Raw genomic sequence first — 21,172 nt, forward strand, 5'->3', positions numbered from 1 at the left:
AAAAATCCCAGTAGCACACACACAAAATGGAGTTTGCTTTTGCTGTGTTAAAATGGCTTAAGTAATTGGTGGCCCTACTGGTTTCTAAACCCTACAAGAATACGGCTTGCTGCTTTTATGTGCAGTTAGCGTTCCCCTAACATGTCCTCTCTGGTCTCTTAGAAGCGGTAGCGGGCAGGGGTATCAGTGAGCACTTGGGCCTTTGTGTAGATGTCTTACATCAGTCTTTTGTTCCCCCTTCCACTGTAGTTGAGATAGTGTGTTTTACCCAAAGGTGTTTAAATTGTGGATTTTTGAACTCTGTGCAAAGAGAGGCATGACAAGTAGGTTCTGTATAAAAGTTTCTTCCATTTTTCAGTAATATTTGTTGGGGTGTGTGTGTGTGAAGGAATAAAGCTTTTTTTTACATTTTTCTTTGTATTAAAATTCCACAAAAAAGCAGATCATTGTACAATGAACTGTCTAAAATAATGGAATAAAAGTTGGGTTCTCTCATACCCTTGTTACATTGATACAGCCATTGTTTACACGCTGTTCTACAAGTAGGTTGTTAAACGTTTGCAACTTTAAACTGGCAAGATAATTAATTTTATACCAATATAAAAAAAAAAAAAATCTTCCTTTTAAAAAAAAAAACAAACCCCAAACCCCAACAACAACCTCCTCTCTAACTTGTTGTATTACTACTCCACAGGAAACTGTTGTGCTGAAAGGAAGAATTAACTGGTCTTTCAACTTCAGGCTTTTTATTGTGAGAGGGAAGATCAGAGAAGTGTTACCATGGGGAGAACAGCAGCTAAAGGTAAGGCCTGATAGCTTTTATCCAAGAGGAAAGAAAATAGGGAACCTGTTAAATCATCTTTTTGAAGGTGGTAGGTTATTACTTGGCAATTACTATACTGTTAGACTAAAGAGGAGAGGTTATGGTATGTATTGAACACAGTAAGTTCAAACTTTACGTCGTTTTAGAGTAAGTATGCTAAACTCGGCTTATCCTGGAGTTCTATACAAGTTCAACCAAAGCAATTTTGTCCTGTGACAGCCTTGAAGCTATTATACTGCTCTGAAATTGAAGAATGTGTCTAGGTATGATATAAAATAAACTGTAGTGTTTTATTCTGTAACTGCACATAATTTAGTAGGAGGATGACTAAGTAGTACAACAAATCAGATTTTACCACAACGAATGGCATTAGCAGCTCTTCCATGAGCTCTTGAAGATAAAATGAATGTTTTTTTAAAGAAATTCGTCCACAAATGCACAGTGTACTACGAAAGTGTGATTTCTGCTGTGTCACGTCTGCAGAAGTTAATTGTCAGTTAAGTGCTAAAATAAAGAGTAGACTTAAAAAGTAACAAGGGTGTTTGCGTTGGTGAAACAAAGAGAATGTAAAGAGAGAAAGACCCACTGCCTGAAACCAGGTTGCTGCTGCTTTTCAAAGCTTTCAGATGGGTAGTCTTCCCCCTTAAAATGCTGCTAACACTTTTGTGCTTCTCTTGAGCTTTCCACCTTCAGCCCAAGCTGCTTTATGTGCTTGTGTGCTCCCTTGGTAAATAATTGTCTTTTGCTATAGTAGATTTTCTGTAATGGCAGGAGTCATCCATTTAATTGTTGCACCAAGAGTTTATGGAGGAAGTCTGTCCCTTTCCCAGGTTTTCTGCATGGCTGTTGCCTAAACATACTAAAAGAGACACCCTGTTCTGGGCAGATAAGATAAAAGTCCCACTAGGGAAGCACAAAAAGGAGGGAAAGGAGATATTTCATATTCACTCTGTCTTGATATCCTGAACTGTACGTGCTGAGGCTTGGTGAAGGGTAACTAAAAGGTGCTCATGACCTTGTGTGGCAGGGAGTGAAGAAGGCCCCTCCCTGAGGAATGGCAAGTCTTGAGCTTGGCTTAGTAAACCTCACCCGAAGGTGAGTAACTACACAGCATGGGAAGAGCAAATGTTTCTGTCACCCAAAGGTATTTCATGTCCATCAGGAAGAGACAAGGGATTTTTGAAAAAAGTGGTCTCCTGCGAACACCTGACAGAGTTTGAAGACTTTAAGGTGGCTAAGAAATAGCTGCAGAAATTGAAAAAGCATGACTGCGAATTGCTTTTTCCCCACATTGGACGGTGTCTTGGAAGATGATTCATTGTGCCTCTTCATGTAGCACACCATTCTGTTGTAAAAACTAATACTATTGATAGAGGTGTTGCTTGCCCAGCATGCAGATAAAGCAGTCATCTTGTTTGTTGAAAGGTTAGCTCATCCCAGAAAGTGTTGTGGATTTTTAAAGCATCTCTGACAAAAAGCTGGAGTTAAACTTGGGAGTTTATAAGAGGAACTATACATTGGTCACAAGCATTACCTTTACCAGACCTTATGTTCTAAAGGTGCCTTTTCTGACTGTAAATTTTTGTTTTTGTTGTTGCATTCACAAGCCAGTCAAGGTAACTTTGTCTGGTTTCTTCCTTGACTCTAATTTCTTGTGTGATAGATGTGGTTGCTCTTGCCTGTCTTCTGTTGAGCAATCTTATCAGCAGAAGAATTCTGTGGTTCCAGATGGGGTGGGAGTAATGTAAACACATGGAGTTTTGAATTCGTAAGCAGAAAGCACTATGTTAAATCTACTTTAATCTTGTTTTCTATCTACTGCTTTAGTTTATGAAGTGTGCTGTAAAAAACCTGTTAGTTGGTGAGCAATAGAATATGCTGCTTTTGTAATTTTAGTATATGCTGTATTCTTATCTTGGTACCTAGAAAAAAACCAATCTTTCATGGGGTTTTGAAAATAAGTATTTAGCCTATATGCACTAACTAGGCTAAATGCATATATTTATGTATATAGTGAATATATAAGCTTTCTATATACTTACACGTATTACTGCATTTTAATACTTTATTTGAAAATGCTAACTTGCTCTTTACTTTTTTTTAAAGAGCTGAGTAACATGTGGTTAAGACCACAGTAGCAGCATTTAATTTTCATTTGTGTTCCGACAAAACGATCTGAAACATACGGTGTTTTACAATGGGACTCAAACTTAAAAATGGACTTTATGAAGAGAGGAACATAGATAATGAATTCAACTGATGTGTTGGGTTTTTTTTTTTGTCACCATGAGCTTCATTACTCTAGAACTAAGAAGTCTCTTCTGTCTCTAACATAAAATGAAAGTTCCTGTTTTCTAGTCCACTTTTCAGCTTTGAGGGAATTTGTCACTGAACGTGGCTAGGTGAAGGAGATAAAAAGAAAATACTCCTTGTACCTGCAGAAGTATTTCCCTCCTTTATATCCTAATTTTTGAGGTTTGTCCTCAAAGTTTGACCAAACTGAGGGTCATATGCTGAGGAAATCATCTTGCTCAGCCCAGTGATTTGACATAAGACTACCATGTCTTAATTTTGTTTTCAGTGATAGTTGGAAACTAAAATTACTAGAATTTAGGATATCAAAATCTCAAATATAGATTGGTACATATTAAAAAAAAAAACCAAGAAAACCCAAGCGTGCATGTATTTAATGCTTATAAAATTGGATTTTAATCTTATTTTCTTTAATGTTGCTTTTAAAAACAAACCACAAATTCTTACTCACCCTGACTGCTGGCATTATAAGAGGCACACCAGACCAAGGTAACATAGCAGCTGTGAAGTATAGACTGGGGGGAAGCTCTTCTGAGGTGGTCATGGATACAGGGTATCTCATGTGAAAATGGGATAGTAATTCTTACTGCTAGTAGCTTTTCATCTGCTTAGATAAAACACTCCAGCTTCATAGTGGTCTTCCCAACGCTGAGGGCTGGAATGCGTAAAAGCAAGAGAAGACTCTGAAAACAATCTTTGTTCTATTCAGACTTATGTTTTTGGATGCTTCTGCATGTGCTGGGTGATTTTTACTTGGGTGTTTTAAAAGAATAGATTTTTTTGCCATCAGAAACAAGTGATAGTGATGGTGCTTTGGGTTTATTATGAATGAAAATACCTCCACCTCAAATGAAATAGGTACTTAAATTGCTATTGAGGAACCCATTTCTTCTCGTGAGTGTCTTAATCTTTTCTTGTTCTCATAGTTATCTAATGGCTGATAAGAAAAATGTGTCACCTAGAGTGTTCCATTTCAGCATTCATATTTGCTATGATATTTGTGAGATAGGCAGTAATCCTAACTGGTACAGGAAATAAATAATTCAAGTGGTGGTTGTCAGCAAGATCTCATCTGGTGTCCAGGCTGCGGTTTTTCACATTCTTTCACCTGTTCTTGATGTCTCTTATCATGAAAGTCTGTCATCTCATTTGAAATCTGGCACTGCTGGGTAGGTATTCTTTCATGACTTTGTCCTTTCAAGCTTTGGGTGTTCGCAGGAAGCAGTTATTACTTCTCTTCTTCAATAAGTCTCTCATGTGGGACTCTGTTGGATTTCCTCTTCGGAAATGAGTGGATTGGGAGGTTATCTACTCTGTAAGCTGTGAGCCTGATGTCTGCAACAGTCCCATGTCTGCTTTTGGGAAAGCCTGCCTAACTGAGCTTGTAGAACATGACAAAAGGCTCTGGTAGTGATTGCCACTGCCCAGTAGAAAACTAGCTGGATTCAGTTCAATCCCAGAGAGGCTGGATGGAATATACTTTGATCTTTAGGTGTGAGAAGGTGAATGTTATCCTTGGGTCTTGTTATTGTTACTGAACTAGTTTTACTGCTGTCCCTTCTCAGGTTCCCACGGGTAGTTGTCGGGATGTAGGGTGTCCATTTGTGTGGGTTAAAGCCCTGCTCCTGCAGAAGTACTGGGGTTAGAGCTCTGTGGGCACCATCCAGAAGCATTTTAGTAGGTCCCTCTGAAGTTGACCTGCATAAGGATTTTTCTTTGGGAACCTGTCAAGTGCTTTCAGTGATATAGAAAATATTTAAAAACAAACTTTTTCCAAAAGAATGAGTGTGTAAGTCAAGAAAGAAGGATAAGTAAAGGAGTAAACATAGCATTTTCTTTCCTTTTCAAAGGATCTTGGGTACTCCCCATATCTGCTTTAGGAGAAACAGGTGATACTTTTGCAGCATATTTTGAGCAGGTATGTAGCTGTAAGTATGTTTTCTGGGATTGTCAAGTCTGGGTTATTCTTGGAAGGTGTCTCAGCCCTGAGTGCAGTAATAGGCTTAATGGCTGTGCCCAGCCTCACCTAGGGCCTCTCCCCACCCTGCCTGTGGGCCAGGACCCCCTGTCAGCCCCCTGGGGCTATCAGTCCCTGCCCCCCGAAGCCACAGCAGGGCCGGTCTCCAGCTCCCCACGTCCCTGTCCTGTCCGGCCATGGGCCCTGCCGAGCATGGCCCACCCATGGGCCCACATCCTGGGCCAGCCTCAGACCCAGCCCTGGTGGGGTGCCCGGGGCTGGGGCTGCTGCTGGTGCCCCCCTGGTTGCCCCTGGCTGGGCGGTGGGGTGACCCTGGCCAGTGAGGACCTGTGTGGCTGCCACTGAGGGTTCCCTGGCTTGTGCTATGCCATGGCCAAAGCAGCACTGCATCCTAGCCCATGCAGAGCCAGGTGGATAGCTTATCGCTTCCTCACTGACCGATGGGGGATTTTCGGATTGATGACAGAAGATTGTCATGATTCAGCTCTTGTTGTACATGGCAGTTCCTCAATAAATAATGAAAGAAGTGGGGTGGAAATGATGAACATCACACACTGTTCATCAGCACTCTGTTTCAAGAAAAGCCTTACAGAAAGCATAGAAGAGAAACACTATTAGGGCTTAATATGCAGAACAATTCATTGTATCTGATCACCAGATGCCTGTTATTCTAGGTTAGGAGTGTTTTTATTTCACGTGCAAGCCTATCAATAGCTAAAGACTTAAGTGCAAGTGGACACAATAATCAGCTACCAATACAATCTTCTGGTACAAGTGAACCATCCCTTCCGCTGTTCAGGCTAACTAGGATGGCCAAAGGTGTCAGCTGAGGTACCTTCCTGGAGCAGTGGCCCCATTCATGGTGCTGAGGCATCTGCAAACCAAGAGTGTTATTCAACCATGCAGAGCTTGATAACCTTGTCAAGTATGAAAGCGTACTTGCATTTTGTTTGCCAGCTCAGTATCATGTTTGAATTGTGCTTGAATTTCAGTCCACTAGTGTCAAAAGCAAGTTACCAAACCAACACATTTTAAATAGTAAAAGGAGCAGGTGGAACTGGCCCCCTTTGCCTTCTCCATTCTAGCCTCCCGGTCCCCCTCTGTGTCTCATATGCGCTGAAATCTGGCAAAAATGAAATACAACAAACTCCTTTCTGTATATGTGTGGAGATGAATGGTAGAGAAGGCAGATTCTTCTGAATGACTTTAGTTTTTTTTTAGCAACTGAAATGTGCACTGATCTGCCTGCATTTGAGTAATCAAGACTGTGAATATGGGATGGAATCTTTAACTCGGATATATGATTTTAGGGTGGGGTTGTTTTTTTTCTTGTTTCACAGTTCATAGTGGTCTAGACAAGATTTAAAAAGATATCCAGTAATCTTGAGGATCTCAAATTGTGTAGGTTGAATAAAGCTGTTGAAGAGCAATGCCACCCTAATTTTTGTGGAGCTAATGCTACATGTTCAGCAACTAGATTTATTCTGATAATGTAATATAAAGTAGTTAAAAGCTTTTTTTTTAATGCTGTACTTCTCAATATATTTTGAAAGAAAAATAGTGCAGTGATTAAATTTATAGTACAAATACCTTTTTGATTATGCACTGAAATAAAAGTAAATATTTGGAACAAGATACTCTGTATTGTTTGAAAGCATTCTGTGTTATGCTGGACATCGTTATGACGTGAATATTACATTTATTATGTAATGGAATCTTGTCTTTTAGATTCAAAGAATATTAAAAAAGAGAAAGATGGAAAGAATCAGCAGGCAAACAACCCGTCTTTAAAAAGTGGTAGGTATTGCAGCTGGCAGGTTATTAGTTAAGGTACCCTAAAAGAAAAAGTGTGTATTTGGATGTTACTATCTCCTGAGGCTTTTTTGTAGTCTCTTTGGATATTACTGGTGCGTAGTTAAAAATATACCATTGCTTTTGTCTAACTCTGGCAAAGTATGTTTTCATATAGAAAATGATGGTTGAAACGGCTTAACTTAAGCCTGGTAGTTTTACTAGCCAGGACAAGTACTCTTTGTATATACAATCAAAGATGCTGTGTAAACATTAAATTTTCTTTGACCATTTACTGATTTGTGTGTTCTTCTAATCATGTGTTTCCCAGTTTCATACTTTTTCTGCCTCAGTTCTCTTTCCTTAATGTGTTTGATGGTGCTAAAGAAGGGCTTTTCACTTTAATAGCCTGAGTTTTTAGTATTGCTAATGGGATTAAATTGCCTGGGATTCTAATTTTACTTTAAACGTAATCTGTTTTCAAATAGTTTTTGTGTTTATCATGAACTGAGGAAACTATACACTTGCCAGAAATGATCCAGCTTATCAAACCTCTACTATCTATAGCCTCTACTATCCTCAACAGGTGCCACAGGGCAGCATACACCTGGGTTTGCTGGCAATTTAACCTTTGTGAGGTGCAGTGAGAGGGCAGCAGCATCCTTATATACAGTTCATATGTTCATGTTGGTTGGTTGAATTTGGGGCAGTAAGAAATGTCAAGAGTTGACTAAAGTAGAAAACCTATGCAGGAGTCCTTACTTAATTCTCGATGAAATATCACTGGGTTACTTAAACTCTCACTCTGCTTACATTTCAATGTCCTCTGACTCCTAATAGATGGTCTGGTTCAGAGCTTTCCTTGGGTACCAGCAGAGGAGTTCCTTACAAGTAGTGTAGTCACTGAGCAAATGTGCTGAGACATTAACACGGTAGCTGGGTAGTTGAGGTGATGACGTTGCATACCAGATACGATACCGTTACCACCAGCCATAGTACAGCTTTCTGCTGTTATGCTTGCCAGGCTTAATTCTTCCATTTCTTGGGATTCTATCAGTGATCTTTGTTATTCTTCCCTGTTACTTTAAGACAGGAGAAGTGCATTTGCCTTGTTTTCCCTCTTCTGCAGTGTAAGAGGAGCTCCAGTCAAACTGGACTCCGATAGCATGTCTGTGTTTTAAAATAATGTTGTCTGACATGACATATAGAGCCCCATAAGACACCCCCCACCAACAAAGTGCTTAGCTTATATGGATAAGATAACCACATGTTAATGAGTCACTGGAAAATGTCCCTGTCTCCTCCTGCAGTAGAGAGCAGTGCTGAGCAGGCAAGCCTTATTCTGTCATCTGTGTTCTTCCACTTGGGACTACACTGTTAGTCTAGTGTCTGAGTGCTGAATTAACTCATGAAATCTAGACTCAGCTCTGTCAAACACCTAGAGAGGAGTGCCTTGCTCAAGATCATGCAAGATCTCTGATTTCTGTAGATGAGATGATAATTTTTACCCTGTGTTTTTGCTTGTTGGTAGCAAGGAAGAAGAAAGAGCTTCTTGGTGCCGGATGAAGAAAGATGCCTTACAGTGCTTTTGGCTAACATCCAGTAAATCTCCAGAGTTTTCAGGGGGTTGTATGACAGAAAAAGTTGAAGAGGAGGGAAGATAAAGAGGTGTGACAGGAACAGGTGAAAAAATAGACTAAAGTAGGTAGGGAAAGACAGGAGGAGGAGGAAAATTCTAATTGAATGATCACAATGTATGGAAGGAGGTACAAGGTATAAAGCAGTATATGAGATACCTTATACTTAAACTACTATGTTTGCAAGAGTAGGTAAAACAACATTAAAAAGTAACCTCATCTTTGTCAAGGAGGTGGTAGGTTGAAGACTAGAAAAGATGCATTTCTATGTCAAAAGACTCAGATGCGTGCTAAGGGAGCCCAGGGATGAGATGAGAAGACACAAGTTGCTCTGTCTGCTTAAACAGTGTTTAGACTATGGTGATACTGTATTAAACTAGCCTAAATAAACCAGAACCTTAAACTCTACCTATATACAAGTGACACTTAAATAATAGTTTTAATCTTCAGTTTAAATTTTGTAAATTTTGACTTAAACTAAACCGAAGTATTGTGTACAGTAGAAGAAGACAGGGAGTACATCAACAAACTGGGTAGTCACATATTCATGGAGGCGGATGGGATGCTTCCAAGGGTGCTGAGGTAGTTGACTGATGTCACTGTGAGGTTTCTCTCTCATTTTGGAGAGCTCATAGTGATTGGGAAAGTTTCATGATGACTTGAAAAGGGCAAACAGTATGCCCAGTGTCAAGAAGGACGAGAAGGGAGCAACTGGAGAATTACAGGCTGGCCTGCTTGACCTCAGTCTTCAGGAAGACTATGGAGAAAAATCCTCCTGGAAGACATTTCCAATCAAGTAAAGGACAAAGATGCGGTTAGGACCAGCTGAGATGGATTTGCCAAGTGTGAGCTGTGACTGCCTGCCTTTTGTGATAACTGATCCTGTAAACAAGGGGAGAGCAGTGGATGTTATTCGTCTCAACTTAGCAAGGCTTTCTGTACAGTTTCTGTAGTGTCCTTTCAACCAAATGGGTGAGATGTGATTTGCATAGGTGGATGGAAAATTGACTGGACTGCCAGATGCAAAGGTTTTTGATGAGCAGTCCACCTGGATGCTGGTAGCTAGTGGCATTTCTCAGAGATCAGTACTGGGACTGATGCTATTTTATGCCTTTCTGACAGACAGGGACGATTGGACAGAACATGCTGTCAGCTTGTTTGCGAGCAACATGTAACGGGGAGGAGTAGCCAGTAGGCTGGAGGGTGGGGCTGCTCTTCAGATGGACCTCTCCATGCTGGAGATACAGGCTGACAGGAACCCTGTAAGATTCAAAGGCAGACTGGAGCCCTGCCGCAGCCCAAGCAGAAAGCTGGCTGCCTGGAAAGCAGTTTTGCAGGAAAGAAAGACCCTTGGATTCCTGGCAGGCAGCAAGCTGAGTGTGGGCCAGCAGTGTGCTCTTGTGGTGAAAGGTGTCAATTGCATACTGAGTCCTATCAGCAAAACTGTAGGCAGCAGGCCGAGAGAAGGGATTTGCTGCTTTTTGGGATTTGTGAGACCATACCTGGAATACCGTGTTCAGTTTTGAGCTTCCCAGTACAAGAAAGACACTGCTATACTGGAGCAAGCTGGCTGGCAGCCCACCAAAAAAATGAAGGAGCCGGACTGCAAGATGTAACCAGAAAACTGGTACTGAAACCAGAAAACTGGTTTCTTCAGCCGAAAGAAGAGAGAGCCTATATGGGAGGGAGATCACCATGCTGTCCTCAATTACCTGATAGGGAGCTGTAGAGGAGGCAGAGCCAGGCTCCTCTGAGAGGTGCAGTGAAAGGATGAGAAGCAATAAATCCTGGCTGGAGCATGAGAAATTCCTACTTGATGGAAGGAAAAAAAAAAATCTTCACATTGAGGATGGTGGAACCCTGGAGGAACAGGAGGCTGAACTAGAGACCTCCTGGGGTCCCTTTTAGCTTGAGTTACTTTGTGATTGGCAGGTTTGACAAGAAATGATAGGGTATTGATAGAGCATTACAGAAAACATCAAGGGTCATTGACCTGTGGGTCATTGTCAGTAATGCAAGCAACTATGGCATAAACCTACTTCCTCCGTTTTTAAAATTAGTCAGGCTGTTTGCCCATGCTGATTGTCTTGGATCACTCTTTGAGTTCCACTCCTGTGTTGGTTACAAACTGTTTAATTTTTTTTACAAAAGGTCTTATTTACATTCTGGTGTGTGTTTGGTTTTTTTTTTTGGGTGGTGGTTCCGCCCCCCCCGTTTCCAGTATATGCTGTTTTGTTTTTCAGCATAAAAATTCCTTTTTCTTTCTAGTTTTCACTTTGCTGGTGGGTTATAAAGTTGCGCTTGTTGCATAATGGGTTTTTCTTAAGCTGTTTAATTCAGGCTGTAGGTTTGAGTGGGAAGAGGAATGCATGTTAAATCGTTCAGTGTGAGCTAATTTTCTTAAGGATTTCTGTTTCTCAGAAGCTGCATGTTTTCAGGGGTTCTAGTATTAGAAATGTATATAAAACAACTGCTTCTTTACCTGTGCACACTAAGGATACAGAAAATCTTTTTGTGTAGAGATTTTTTTTCCATGTGATTAACTTCCTAGACATGTATCTTACATGTTGCAAACATACATTCCTCTCCTATTTCTGACTGCAGTAATTAAATGATAATTAGCACCATCTCTGGGAGCTTGGGTTTAATTTAACACAGCGTATCTTCACAGGTGGAGAGGTTCTAATTTAAACTTCAGGTCATTTCTGCTTGATGAAAGAGGTTTTGATAGCCAGGATTTAAAGCAAAGAGCCAGGGAATGTTGTTTTCCTCTTGGCTTTATCTGCAGCTGGCTGTTTGTGTTACCTCATGTGTCTTTGTGAAATGCTGGGATATAAAGATAATTTTTTTGGAGGAGGTGAACAGGGGTTTCTCCTGGTAAAAGGTGCTGTCTCTGAAGTATTTACATTAATACAGTCCTTAACACAGAGAGGCTCTGATTCACTACTACATCTTTTACATCATGTTAGATCTGAGACAGCTGGGATGTAGGTAACATTTTGTTTTTACTAGATTTAATTTTATTGAATTGGGTACTTAAGTTTACTAAGGTAAACTCAATTAAAAATTAAAATTAAATCAGAAGTCAACCTGAAGTAGCTGTTACTAGACTCAAAGAATTTTTAAAGATGGAACTTTGCTAGCATTCATCATATTTAATTTTTGAAGCCTCCTTGGCCTGTCCATGAAAAGAGCAAGGAATCTGGAGGCTACATTCTGGAGGAAGCTCTGAAGAGCCATTTCCTGAGCATGCCTTCCTGAAACACAAATATCTAACATATGTTTATGTTAATGTACCCTGCCTTTTTTGAGTAAATCAAAATAAATGTAACTGTATAAATGTGTGAATAAAATTTTCATTCCAGAATACGCAGACTTCCAAGATGTGGTATGGAAATCTCTTTGTTACCAGCCTACATACAGTTCAGACCACCAAATTAACAGTTTATGAGATCTTACTGACTTGTTACGTAGCTGACGACCACATGGTCTCTGCAATGTGAAGGACAAATAATTTGCACACTTGTGAGTCTGTTAAAAAAAGAGGATCTCAGCAGGCCAAGGGGGTAATTCTCTTCTGCTTGAGGCAGTATATATTTTCAGCTAAATTCTGTGCTAACGCAGGCAGACTCTGGGTTCAAGCCACCACGCATCATTCAGAGAAGCAGTGTGCGACTGCTGGAAAATGCTGCCATTTTCTGATTGTTTCTTTGCTTCTCCTCTCTCCTGAAAATTGCAGAGATGTGTTTAACTGTGCCCAGTGGCGTTTTTGGAAGGATTACTGACAAACCCGGGGAGGTGTCTCCATCATGACCAAGGATTTTGCTGTGTGAATGGCTGCTGCTGAGCCGCTGGGTGGCGTCACTGCATCATTTTGGGGTTCATGGGTGATTTATTCTTTAGGAACATCAGAAAGATGCCAGCTGCCCGAACAAGAAAAATAAGCCAAAGAGCTCACTTAAATAGTTTAGGAACAAAAACATTAGCTGTGCCATTTTAGTTTTTATCTTGTGCTTTATATTAAGTAATGCTTGCTTATATCTTTGATGTTAGTACTTTATACTGTTCCATTCATGCAAAACTTATTGAATCAAATGCAGAATACGCTCACCCATGTACATAAACAGTGCCAATGTTAACACTGGAAAAATACCATGATTCTGTTGCTGATCATCGATGTAATGTTTACTATACACAGAGAAACCTTTATCAGACTTCAGATGAAAAGAGACAAAGATGCAGTTGGAAGGCTGTGCTAATCCTTTTGCTTTCTAGTGGACTGGGGATAGTATTGTCAACATTTATTTCAACAGAATCTACATGTCTGTGTTTTTCTACATGTATTAACCTCATCGGAGTACTGAGATATCTTATTGGTCCTCTGCTGTTAGGGGAACTAAGATACAGAAAGGCTAATGTGATCTGTCCAAGGATGCTTGGGAGGTCCTTATGCAGAGAATTGAACCTAGATATCCTGACTTGTATTTTTGTATGTGGCCCACCAAAAAAAAAAAATAAAAAATTGGGGAATGCTTATATTGATTTTGCCTATTGTGTGGTCACCCCTATGAATTAATGGTACTCTTAAAGCTCCTTCAAGGGTTGTATGTTCTTCAGAGGTGGAGTTTCCATTTGAGAGTAATCCTGTTCTTGGGGGTGTGTGTGTGATGTATTCTACAAGATAGATAGGTTTTTCTGTCCCTTTCTTTCCCCAACCTCCCTTTTAATTTAAGTTCCTTTTAAAAACTGTCTGTATGGTCTTTTTTTTTCTCTTATGTCTTCCAGAACAGTTTAATTGGGATGATTATCTGAAAGAGACTGAATCAGTAGCTGCCCCTCTACACTGTTTCAGACAGGTATGCCAGATACTATTTTGTCAGTGTGTGTATGTATGCATGTTACAGGGTGATCCTAGAGCAACTTTTATGTTTGGACTGCTTGCAGACTTCCCATTTGACTTCTTTTGATCTTTAGTTATCAGTAGCTTACAGTTTTGGCAGATGCTAGCTACTGAAGTTTTTCATTCTTGGTTTCTGCCTCGAGCCAAGCTGTGAGGGTTTCATTAAAGTTGTAGCTTTGGGCTTTGTTTTCCTTTAAAAGAAGGCTAGTTAATGAAAACAGTCTCAGAGTTCAAAAATACTTTCTATTTTTTTTTCAGTAATCTTAGAGGTACCATGGTTTTAGTGAGAATTAAAATTTGGCTGGTTGTCAGAGGAGCTTTTTTTCTGTCCCATTTCTGAAAGAGTCCTTTCAATTCTGGCTAGTTGCAAGATGTGTGTAGTAGAGTTTTTTCACCACTTCTTTTCTGGATCTCTCAAGTATGTTTAATTTTGTCTCTTTCTGAGCGGAGTGCTTTTTTACTAAGGAGCAACAGATATTGAAGTTTTTAAAAAATCGGGAAATACAAAGGAAATACTGGATTTATAATGAAGCATACTATATAAATAATGTACTATTTTATTTTACATTGTGCCCTACAAGTTTGATTCCCTGCCCCCTGATGGTTTGGTATGTATTTGCAGATGCAGTTTAAATCTGCCGTCTTGTGTGAGCTAATGACTTCCAGTTATTCAGCCCTCTGGAGCCTGAGTAGACCTCTGCAGGCATCTTCCTCTCTGTAGAGGGAGCTGGGGCTCGTATTTAACCAAGTTGAGGAGTATCTTAGCTGCATAAACTTAAATAGGATGAGTTTTGGTCTGTATGCGTTCACTCTGTTAGGAAGATAGATGCTGAAGGATTTGGATAGTTCAGATTAATAGAGCTGTAATAGGTGTGACAAGTGGTGCATGTCTAGTTTAATGGATTGGGCATGATCAGAAAGGTATCTTCTAGGGTTTGTTGGTAGTCTGATGGTACTGGAGATAATGCTGGCCTCCAGTGGGGACCAAACGAAAAGCAACACGAACGGAATAGTCTGAGGAAGAGAGGCACAGTCACTCAGTGAATCTGAAGTAATTGCAGGAATGGAGAATAAGGAGCGAGGAATGCAGGTGGTGGCATTTCCATGTACTACATCTTGAATCTCAGCTTGCTCCTCGCAGGTGAGGTTAAAGAGCAAAGAGCCCCTCACATGCAGCTTTCAGTGAGAGGTGGCTAAGAATAGCAGTGTCCATAGCTCTGGAGCTTCAGAAATTAATTCTACAGTATGTGTTTTTCACAGTGGATACCCGCTCAAGACAGAGACCTCAAACTCTGCTTGGGTAGAGGCAGAGGGCGGTAGCATATCCCTGGATCATTCTGAGGTTAATGCCATACTCACAGACCGTATACCACCATGACCAGAGCGTACGCTCGCAAGAGATGTAGCTGCTGCAGAAAGCTGCTCAGCAGCCTTTCCTTGTGCCTTTCACGCATCTTCCTCTTCCCCACTAATGCTCAAGAGATCCAGACTGAACAACCAAGTAACACCTTAAATACAGACGCTTAAGATACATGCATTGACTGAGATAAATCCAAGTGACCTCGATTGCTTAAGGAGTATGTGGGTTGGAAAGAAGAGACTTAATTTCTGTGCTTAGCAAATTTCAAAACAATTTACGTATGCAGACTTTCAGTTTTTCTAAGAGTTGACCTCCAAGTAGAAGGTGATATGCAATGCTAATTAGTGCAGAGCTAGCTCCTCTCACTACATGTTTGCAGATTTTAGAAACTAAAGTGCTTGAGCGTTGTGTAGAACTAATTTGAGTTTTATTAGGTTACACATGAATTGTACGTGTTATTATCACTCTCTGTAATGCAAAGAAATACACTGCTGTGGCCAGCCACAAAACAAATAACAGAGAGAAACTTAATTTGACAATTATATCCAGAACTCGTGACCTGTGGGAATTCTACAGAGTTAAAATTTTGTAGTAATTAAAAATGACCTGGGGAGCAATAAATTAAAGCCTCTACCGTAAATTAAGATACAGGCACAGACAGCTAATGGAAATTGATTAAAGTATTTATCTTAATTTAGGAGGTATGTTATCTGTTGCTCTAAGTTGTTTTTAATTACTACTTAAGATTTCTATGCATTCCCCATTCCTTTCTCTCAACCTGCAACTTTTTTTCAAGCAATTGAAAATTTTAAATTAAGAAACACTCAGTTGCTTGTGATTTGAACAGAGCTTAAAACAAGGCTGTTACTGAGCAGGTTTTCTTATTTTGCTATAAGGACAGACTTGCATGGAAGCGTTACCTTTTTAGTAGAATGCCTTGCGTTGTTGGTATTTAAACAAACTCACCTTTTCTGCAAACAAACTCACCCCCCAATTTCTTAATTTTAGTTGCCTTTCATGGCTGTAGAAAGTAACAGCTTGACAAGCAATATCCCAAAATTGAATTGCCCTTTAAATTTAATATGCTCAGGCTCCCCTTTCAGACAGCCTGCTGTCTAAATGCAGCATTGGCAGATGCTGCACTCAGTGTTCACTGAATATTGCTTGCCTCTCTGTTTTTTGGGCTCGGGCTCCTGCTAGTGGTCTAGTGGTCTAGGGTGTGTTGTAAATAGCGCACCTGCACACCATGGCAAGTGGAGCAAGGTGTATTTTAAAATACTAAGTGTGATGGCGTCAGAATATCACTAACAGTTGTTACAGTAGCAGATTTCTTCAGCCTTTTCCTGTGTACCCAGACAGGTAAGTGCACCCTTATCTGCTTACTATGGGATCCCCATCTGACCTGGTCAGGCAGGCAGGAGAAGGGACATTTGAATCTTGTGAGCATTAATACCCATGGTTTTGGTTTGTTTTTTTTTACCTGCCTCCCATATTAGGATTCAGATTGTGTTAGTCTGTATGAGATAGGTAATGGTTTTAAATGTCATGGGGAAGGCTGCTGACAGTTCTTGGCGTCTGCGTTCAAGAGCAGCGTTGTACTGTAAGAGTTGCAGAAAAGGGCTTCCACGGCGGTAGGAGAATAGTCATCGTCTCCTAAGAGAAAATTCAGTGCTTGGCTTATTTAACTTGTTGAAAGAGAACTGAAAAAGGGTTGGGTTGCCCTCTGTAAATATAGTGTAGATTTTCTTGTCATTTACAAAGGAGCAAAAAGAACTGCAGTTAAATGATAGTGTTGGCAAAAATTTCCATTAATAAATTTAGGCTGGAAATGAGGAGACATCTAAAGAGAACAGCAAGAGGCATTCAATCCCAGTTAGCGTTAATACAAAGTTTTGAACATCATCAGATGATGTTATTGCCTGCAGTACTACAGTAGGCAAGTAATCAGACTACAGTCCAGTGAACTTCTGCCAGTAGTGTGTTGGTACGCAAGTGAAAAATATTGTCCTTCTCTTATGTTCATCTTTAGCTTGTGACAAAAAGTTCTGCTCAAAGACCAAGCTGCATTCATCACTCTTCTTTTCCCTGTGCTAATTAAATTGGCATTTCATTCTATGTGTATGAATATAATCAGTTCTCTATGAATACGCAGAAGCTGCAATTTTTGTCTTGGCATGGAAGTTTTATGTGACTTCAGGGCTTTTCTTTCTGTAAAATGCAATTAACACTTCTTTTTCTGTCTTCTTTCTTTGTATTGTAAGCCTTATTTTTGAAGCAGAAACTTTCTTGTTTCTTGCCTTGAGCTTTTGTAGTGCCTAGTGTGTAGTAAGGACCAAATTTTGTTTAAATTTCCAAGGTTTTACTCTAATGAGAATAACTATTTCTTTTGAATTGAAAGCTAATAATTTTTTTGGGTGTGGGTTGTAGTTTTTTTGTTTTTTAATTGTGGGTTTGTTTGGGGTTTTATAGTTGAATGTCATGTTTCCCGATGTCCTTGTTTTGCATTCACTTCAAGAATTAATCACAGCTCCCCCACCTTTATGTCTGTATCTTCGTCAGGTTTCCCTTGTTACCCTTCTTAGCATGCTTATCTCTTTAGATATCAGTCACGCTTATGCATCAAGTAACTGAAATGGTAGCTGTTGGTAGGTTAGCCTTTTCTGACTTGCTGCTAAACCCTCAAAGTTCAAAGGCTTCTTTATATTTACCATTTACATGGTATGTTTGGATGTTTGAAAGCTGTATATTGAACTGGCTGGTAAATTTAGCAATGCTAATAACAATAAGAAAAAGGCTTTTTTACCTTTTATTGTAGTCTAGAGTTCCACCTACAAACGATTTCAAAGTTGGCATGAAACTGGAAGCCCATGATCCTCGCAATGTTACCTCAGTTTGTATAGCTACAGTAATTGGAATCACTGGTGCCAGGCTAAGGTTGCGGCTGGATGGAAGCGACAACAAAAATGATTTTTGGAGGCTTGTGGATTCCTCAGACATACAACCCATCGGGACCTGCGAAAAGAAAGGGGGCATGCTCCAGCCTCCACTTGGTAAGAAACAAAGCTTCTGAACTACTGTGTGTGGAGTACTGCTTTCATGAAGTCAATTTTCCCTTTTTTCTTGGCAAAATAAATGGTACTAATGTTTCACCAAACCACTATTTAATTGAAAAAGAGGTAAGCAAATTAATTCAGGCTAAATGAATTGTGGCTTTTTCTTCTTTTTTGATTCTTTTGACATAAGAATGAGCAGAATAATTAGATTGAGTTCTGGTTTGGTTTTTTTTTTTTAATAGTCCCTTAATATCAAGGGGATAATATAAGGGTCATTATTAGGACTGGTGCTGTTTAATACCTTTGTCAGTGACATGGATGGTGGGATTGAGCGCACCCTCAGTGAGTTTGCTGATGACACCAAGCTGTGTGGTGTGGTTGACATGCTGGAGGGAAGGGATGCCGTCCAGAGGGACCTTGGCAAGCTTGAGAGCTGGGCCCATGCAAACCTCACGAAGTTCAGCAAGGTGAAGTGCAAGGTCCTGCACATGGGTCAGGGCAATCCCAAGCACAAAGGCAGGCTGGGCAGAGAATGGATTGAGAGCAGCCCTGAGGAGAAGGACTTGGGGCTGTTGGTTGATGAGAAGCTCAACATGACCAGGCAATGTGCACTTGCAGCCCAGAAAGCCAGCCATATCCTGGACTGCATCAAAAAAAGCGTGGCCAGCAGGTTGAGGGACATGATTCTGCCCCTCTGCTCTGCTCTGATTAGACCCCACCTCGAGTTCTGTGTCCAGCTTTGGGGTCCTCAGCACAGGAAAGACAGACTTGTTGGAGCTCGTCCAGAGGAGGGCCACAAAAATGATCAGAGGACTGGAGCACCTCTCCTATGAAGACAGGCTGAAAAGAGTCGGGGTTGTTCAGCCTGGAGAAGAGAAGGCTGTGGGCAGGCCTTACAGCAGCCTTCCAGCACCTGGAGGGTGCCCTACAAGAAAACTGGAGAGAGACTTCTTATAAGGGCATGTAGTGATAGGACAAGGGGTAATGGCTTTAAACTGAAGAGGGTAGATTTAGATTAGCTATAAAGAAGTTTTTCACTCTGAGGGTGGTGAGGCACTGGAACAGGTTGCCCAAGGAAGTTGTGGATGCCCCATCCCTGGAAGTGTTCAAGGTCAGGTTGGGTGGGGCTTTGAGCAACCTGGGCTAGTGGAAGGTGTCCCTGCCCATGGCAGGGGGGTTGGAACTAGATCTTTTTAAGGTCTGTTCCAACCCAAATCATTCTGTGATTCTGTGATAAAACGTGAGTGCCTGACACCTTTCTTAATTATGAGACACACACTGTCATGTGCCCGTTCTGTAAACGCTCCCTCATACACACCCTGTCTTAAGAGTGTGTATGGATACAGTGCTTTCCTGCTTGATGCTGTGCGTGGTCCGTGTAGCAGACCTCCGTTGGGGCTGGGGAAAGCTGACTTGCCTTTTCCCTCTTCAGTAAGTCGGAGCAGCCCACCAGAAGGCGCTGGCTGCTAAGCGACCGGTGAAGGGCTCAGCAGGGCTGCGGGAGGAGCATCAGCTCGGGGCAGCCCCTGTTTTCTCGGGCGCCGAGCGAATCGGTTGTGGTCTGGGAAAGGCAGCATACGCTGAGTTAGCGGCGGCATTGCAACATTCTGCCCGGAGGCAGGAGCAACAGCACGCCGGAGCTTTAGCAAACTGCAAGTTTATACTGCACGTGATTCCTCATCTCCTCAAATCAACGTGTTGGGGGGCGTCTGATCCGTTTGTCCTGATTAGTCTGTGAGCACAACAAATGCGGGTGAGCAAGGTGTAGCTTACCTATGCTTAGAAACAGTATGCAGAATTTCTTTTGCCTTCCATGAGCAGTAAGGGTGACAACATTATGTGTCTCCCCCAGCTGAGAAATAGTTCTTGGGCTTAGTCTTATTGAGGAAGTTTATGTTTATCAAATGGGGAGCTGTATGAAGGAAGTCCTTGCTATATGAGGAATAGTCAGAGGTAACTTTGACTAACTACTAGGTGGTAATAAAGTGTGATATCACAGTTCTTTACTGTGATTAACCTGTATATTTAGATCTGCATTCTTGTACCATATTTGTTATAGCTTAAACTTCTAGGTGTGGAAATCTTTAAAGAAGCACATTTCCCACATTGTTCTGAAAATAATTCTGCTTTTAAAAAGGAGGAAAAATAATAACCAAAATTTATATTAATCCCACCAAAACGTACAACAGCACCACACTCTCCCGTTACCGTGTTATCATCTGTAATTTTTAGAAGATGCAAGAAATAAAATTCTTAATATAAGAAATAATAAGATTATTAGTAATAAAATATAATAAGAAATGAACTGTAATCAGAAATGGGTTACTACTGGTTTCCCATTTTATGGTTATGAACCTACTTCTGGTTTGTTGTCATCAGTAGCTCTTACAGATACCTCATCAGAGGTTTAGTACACTTAGAAGAGAGGTATGCTTTTTCTTAATAGCCTCTCAAAAAACTTGTCATCCGAATTTGTTTACAACTTTCAGTTCTTCTGTTCGCGTGTAGAGAGGCAAACAGACACAGGAGCAGTTGACGTAACCATTAAGACACTTCATGTAGACTATAAGGGTAGAGTTTTGCACTGTTGTGCTACTTTAGAAACACAAGAAAAGCAATGTAACCAGGGTGCCAGTCTAGAAAAATATTATTTGGTATAGGTAGATACAGTTTGAGCCCAGAAGGGCTTTTTTCCTTCTTTCCGGTGGATATATGGAGGTTTTGAATGAAAGCACTGGAAATTCTTGGCACCTGGGGGAAAAGATTATAATTTTTTGAGAGAGAGAGGTTACTCAGTTTAATGTCTCTGAAGTTCTTGGTATAACCCTGTAGAATGAAGGCAGTGATACCAGTATGAAAGAGGGTTGTAAGAGAGGCGATTATAGTTATTGCTTCAGCTATGCATATGTACACTGTTAAATATATGGCTTCAGTTCAGGAGTGTAGTGCTTTTATAAATGTGTTTCTAAACCAGTCTGATGAATAAAACAACTCTGGTTATCTGTAATGGGGGCAGCTGATCTGTTAAGAAGAGGAACTTTCCATGATGGTCAGTAGAAAGGTTGATCCCTTCTCTTTGGATACTATTTCTTACTCCTATTCAGGCAGGCTGCTTGTAGTGCAGCACCTAACAAGCAGCTGTATCCCTGCACCCAGGCATGTAAGTTTACCTGCCCTCTGAACAATTGCTGGTTATTCAGAAAAGAATGTGAGTGCCATTATTTTGTCCCTCCTGCCTTAGATTTTCTAGAGATAGGCTAAATTCCAGCAATCAAACATTCTGGCATACCTAGATAAATTTTTGAAAAAGCTATTTT

At 40.6% G+C, this 21,172-nt stretch overlaps 1 protein-coding gene across 9 annotated transcripts in view; it reads left to right on the top strand.

The window, feature by feature from the left end:
* SCML2 (Scm polycomb group protein like 2) overlaps positions 1–21,172 on the top strand; it is a 73,549-nt gene that overhangs the window by 13,264 nt on the left and 39,113 nt on the right. For 5 of the 9 annotated variants that reach the window (XM_064474723.1, XM_064474753.1, XM_064474738.1 and 2 more), the window contains exons 2-5: positions 695–802; positions 6,843–6,911; positions 13,328–13,398; positions 17,618–17,852. In XM_064474723.1, coding sequence (XP_064330793.1) covers positions 781–802; positions 6,843–6,911; positions 13,328–13,398; positions 17,618–17,852 — 397 coding nt within the window. In that variant the 5' untranslated portion in view covers positions 695–780. Of the gene's footprint in view, positions 1–694; positions 803–4,986; positions 5,055–6,842; positions 6,912–13,327; positions 13,399–17,617; positions 17,853–21,172 lie in introns of all 9 variants that reach the window. The other 4 variants (XM_064474781.1, XM_064474772.1, XM_064474762.1 and 1 more) reach the window with 4 other exon arrangements.

The sequence above is a fragment of the Phalacrocorax carbo genome, chromosome 1 (assembly GCF_963921805.1).
Source record: "Phalacrocorax carbo chromosome 1, bPhaCar2.1, whole genome shotgun sequence".
In the NCBI taxonomy this organism is placed as follows: Eukaryota; Metazoa; Chordata; class Aves; order Suliformes; family Phalacrocoracidae; genus Phalacrocorax; species Phalacrocorax carbo.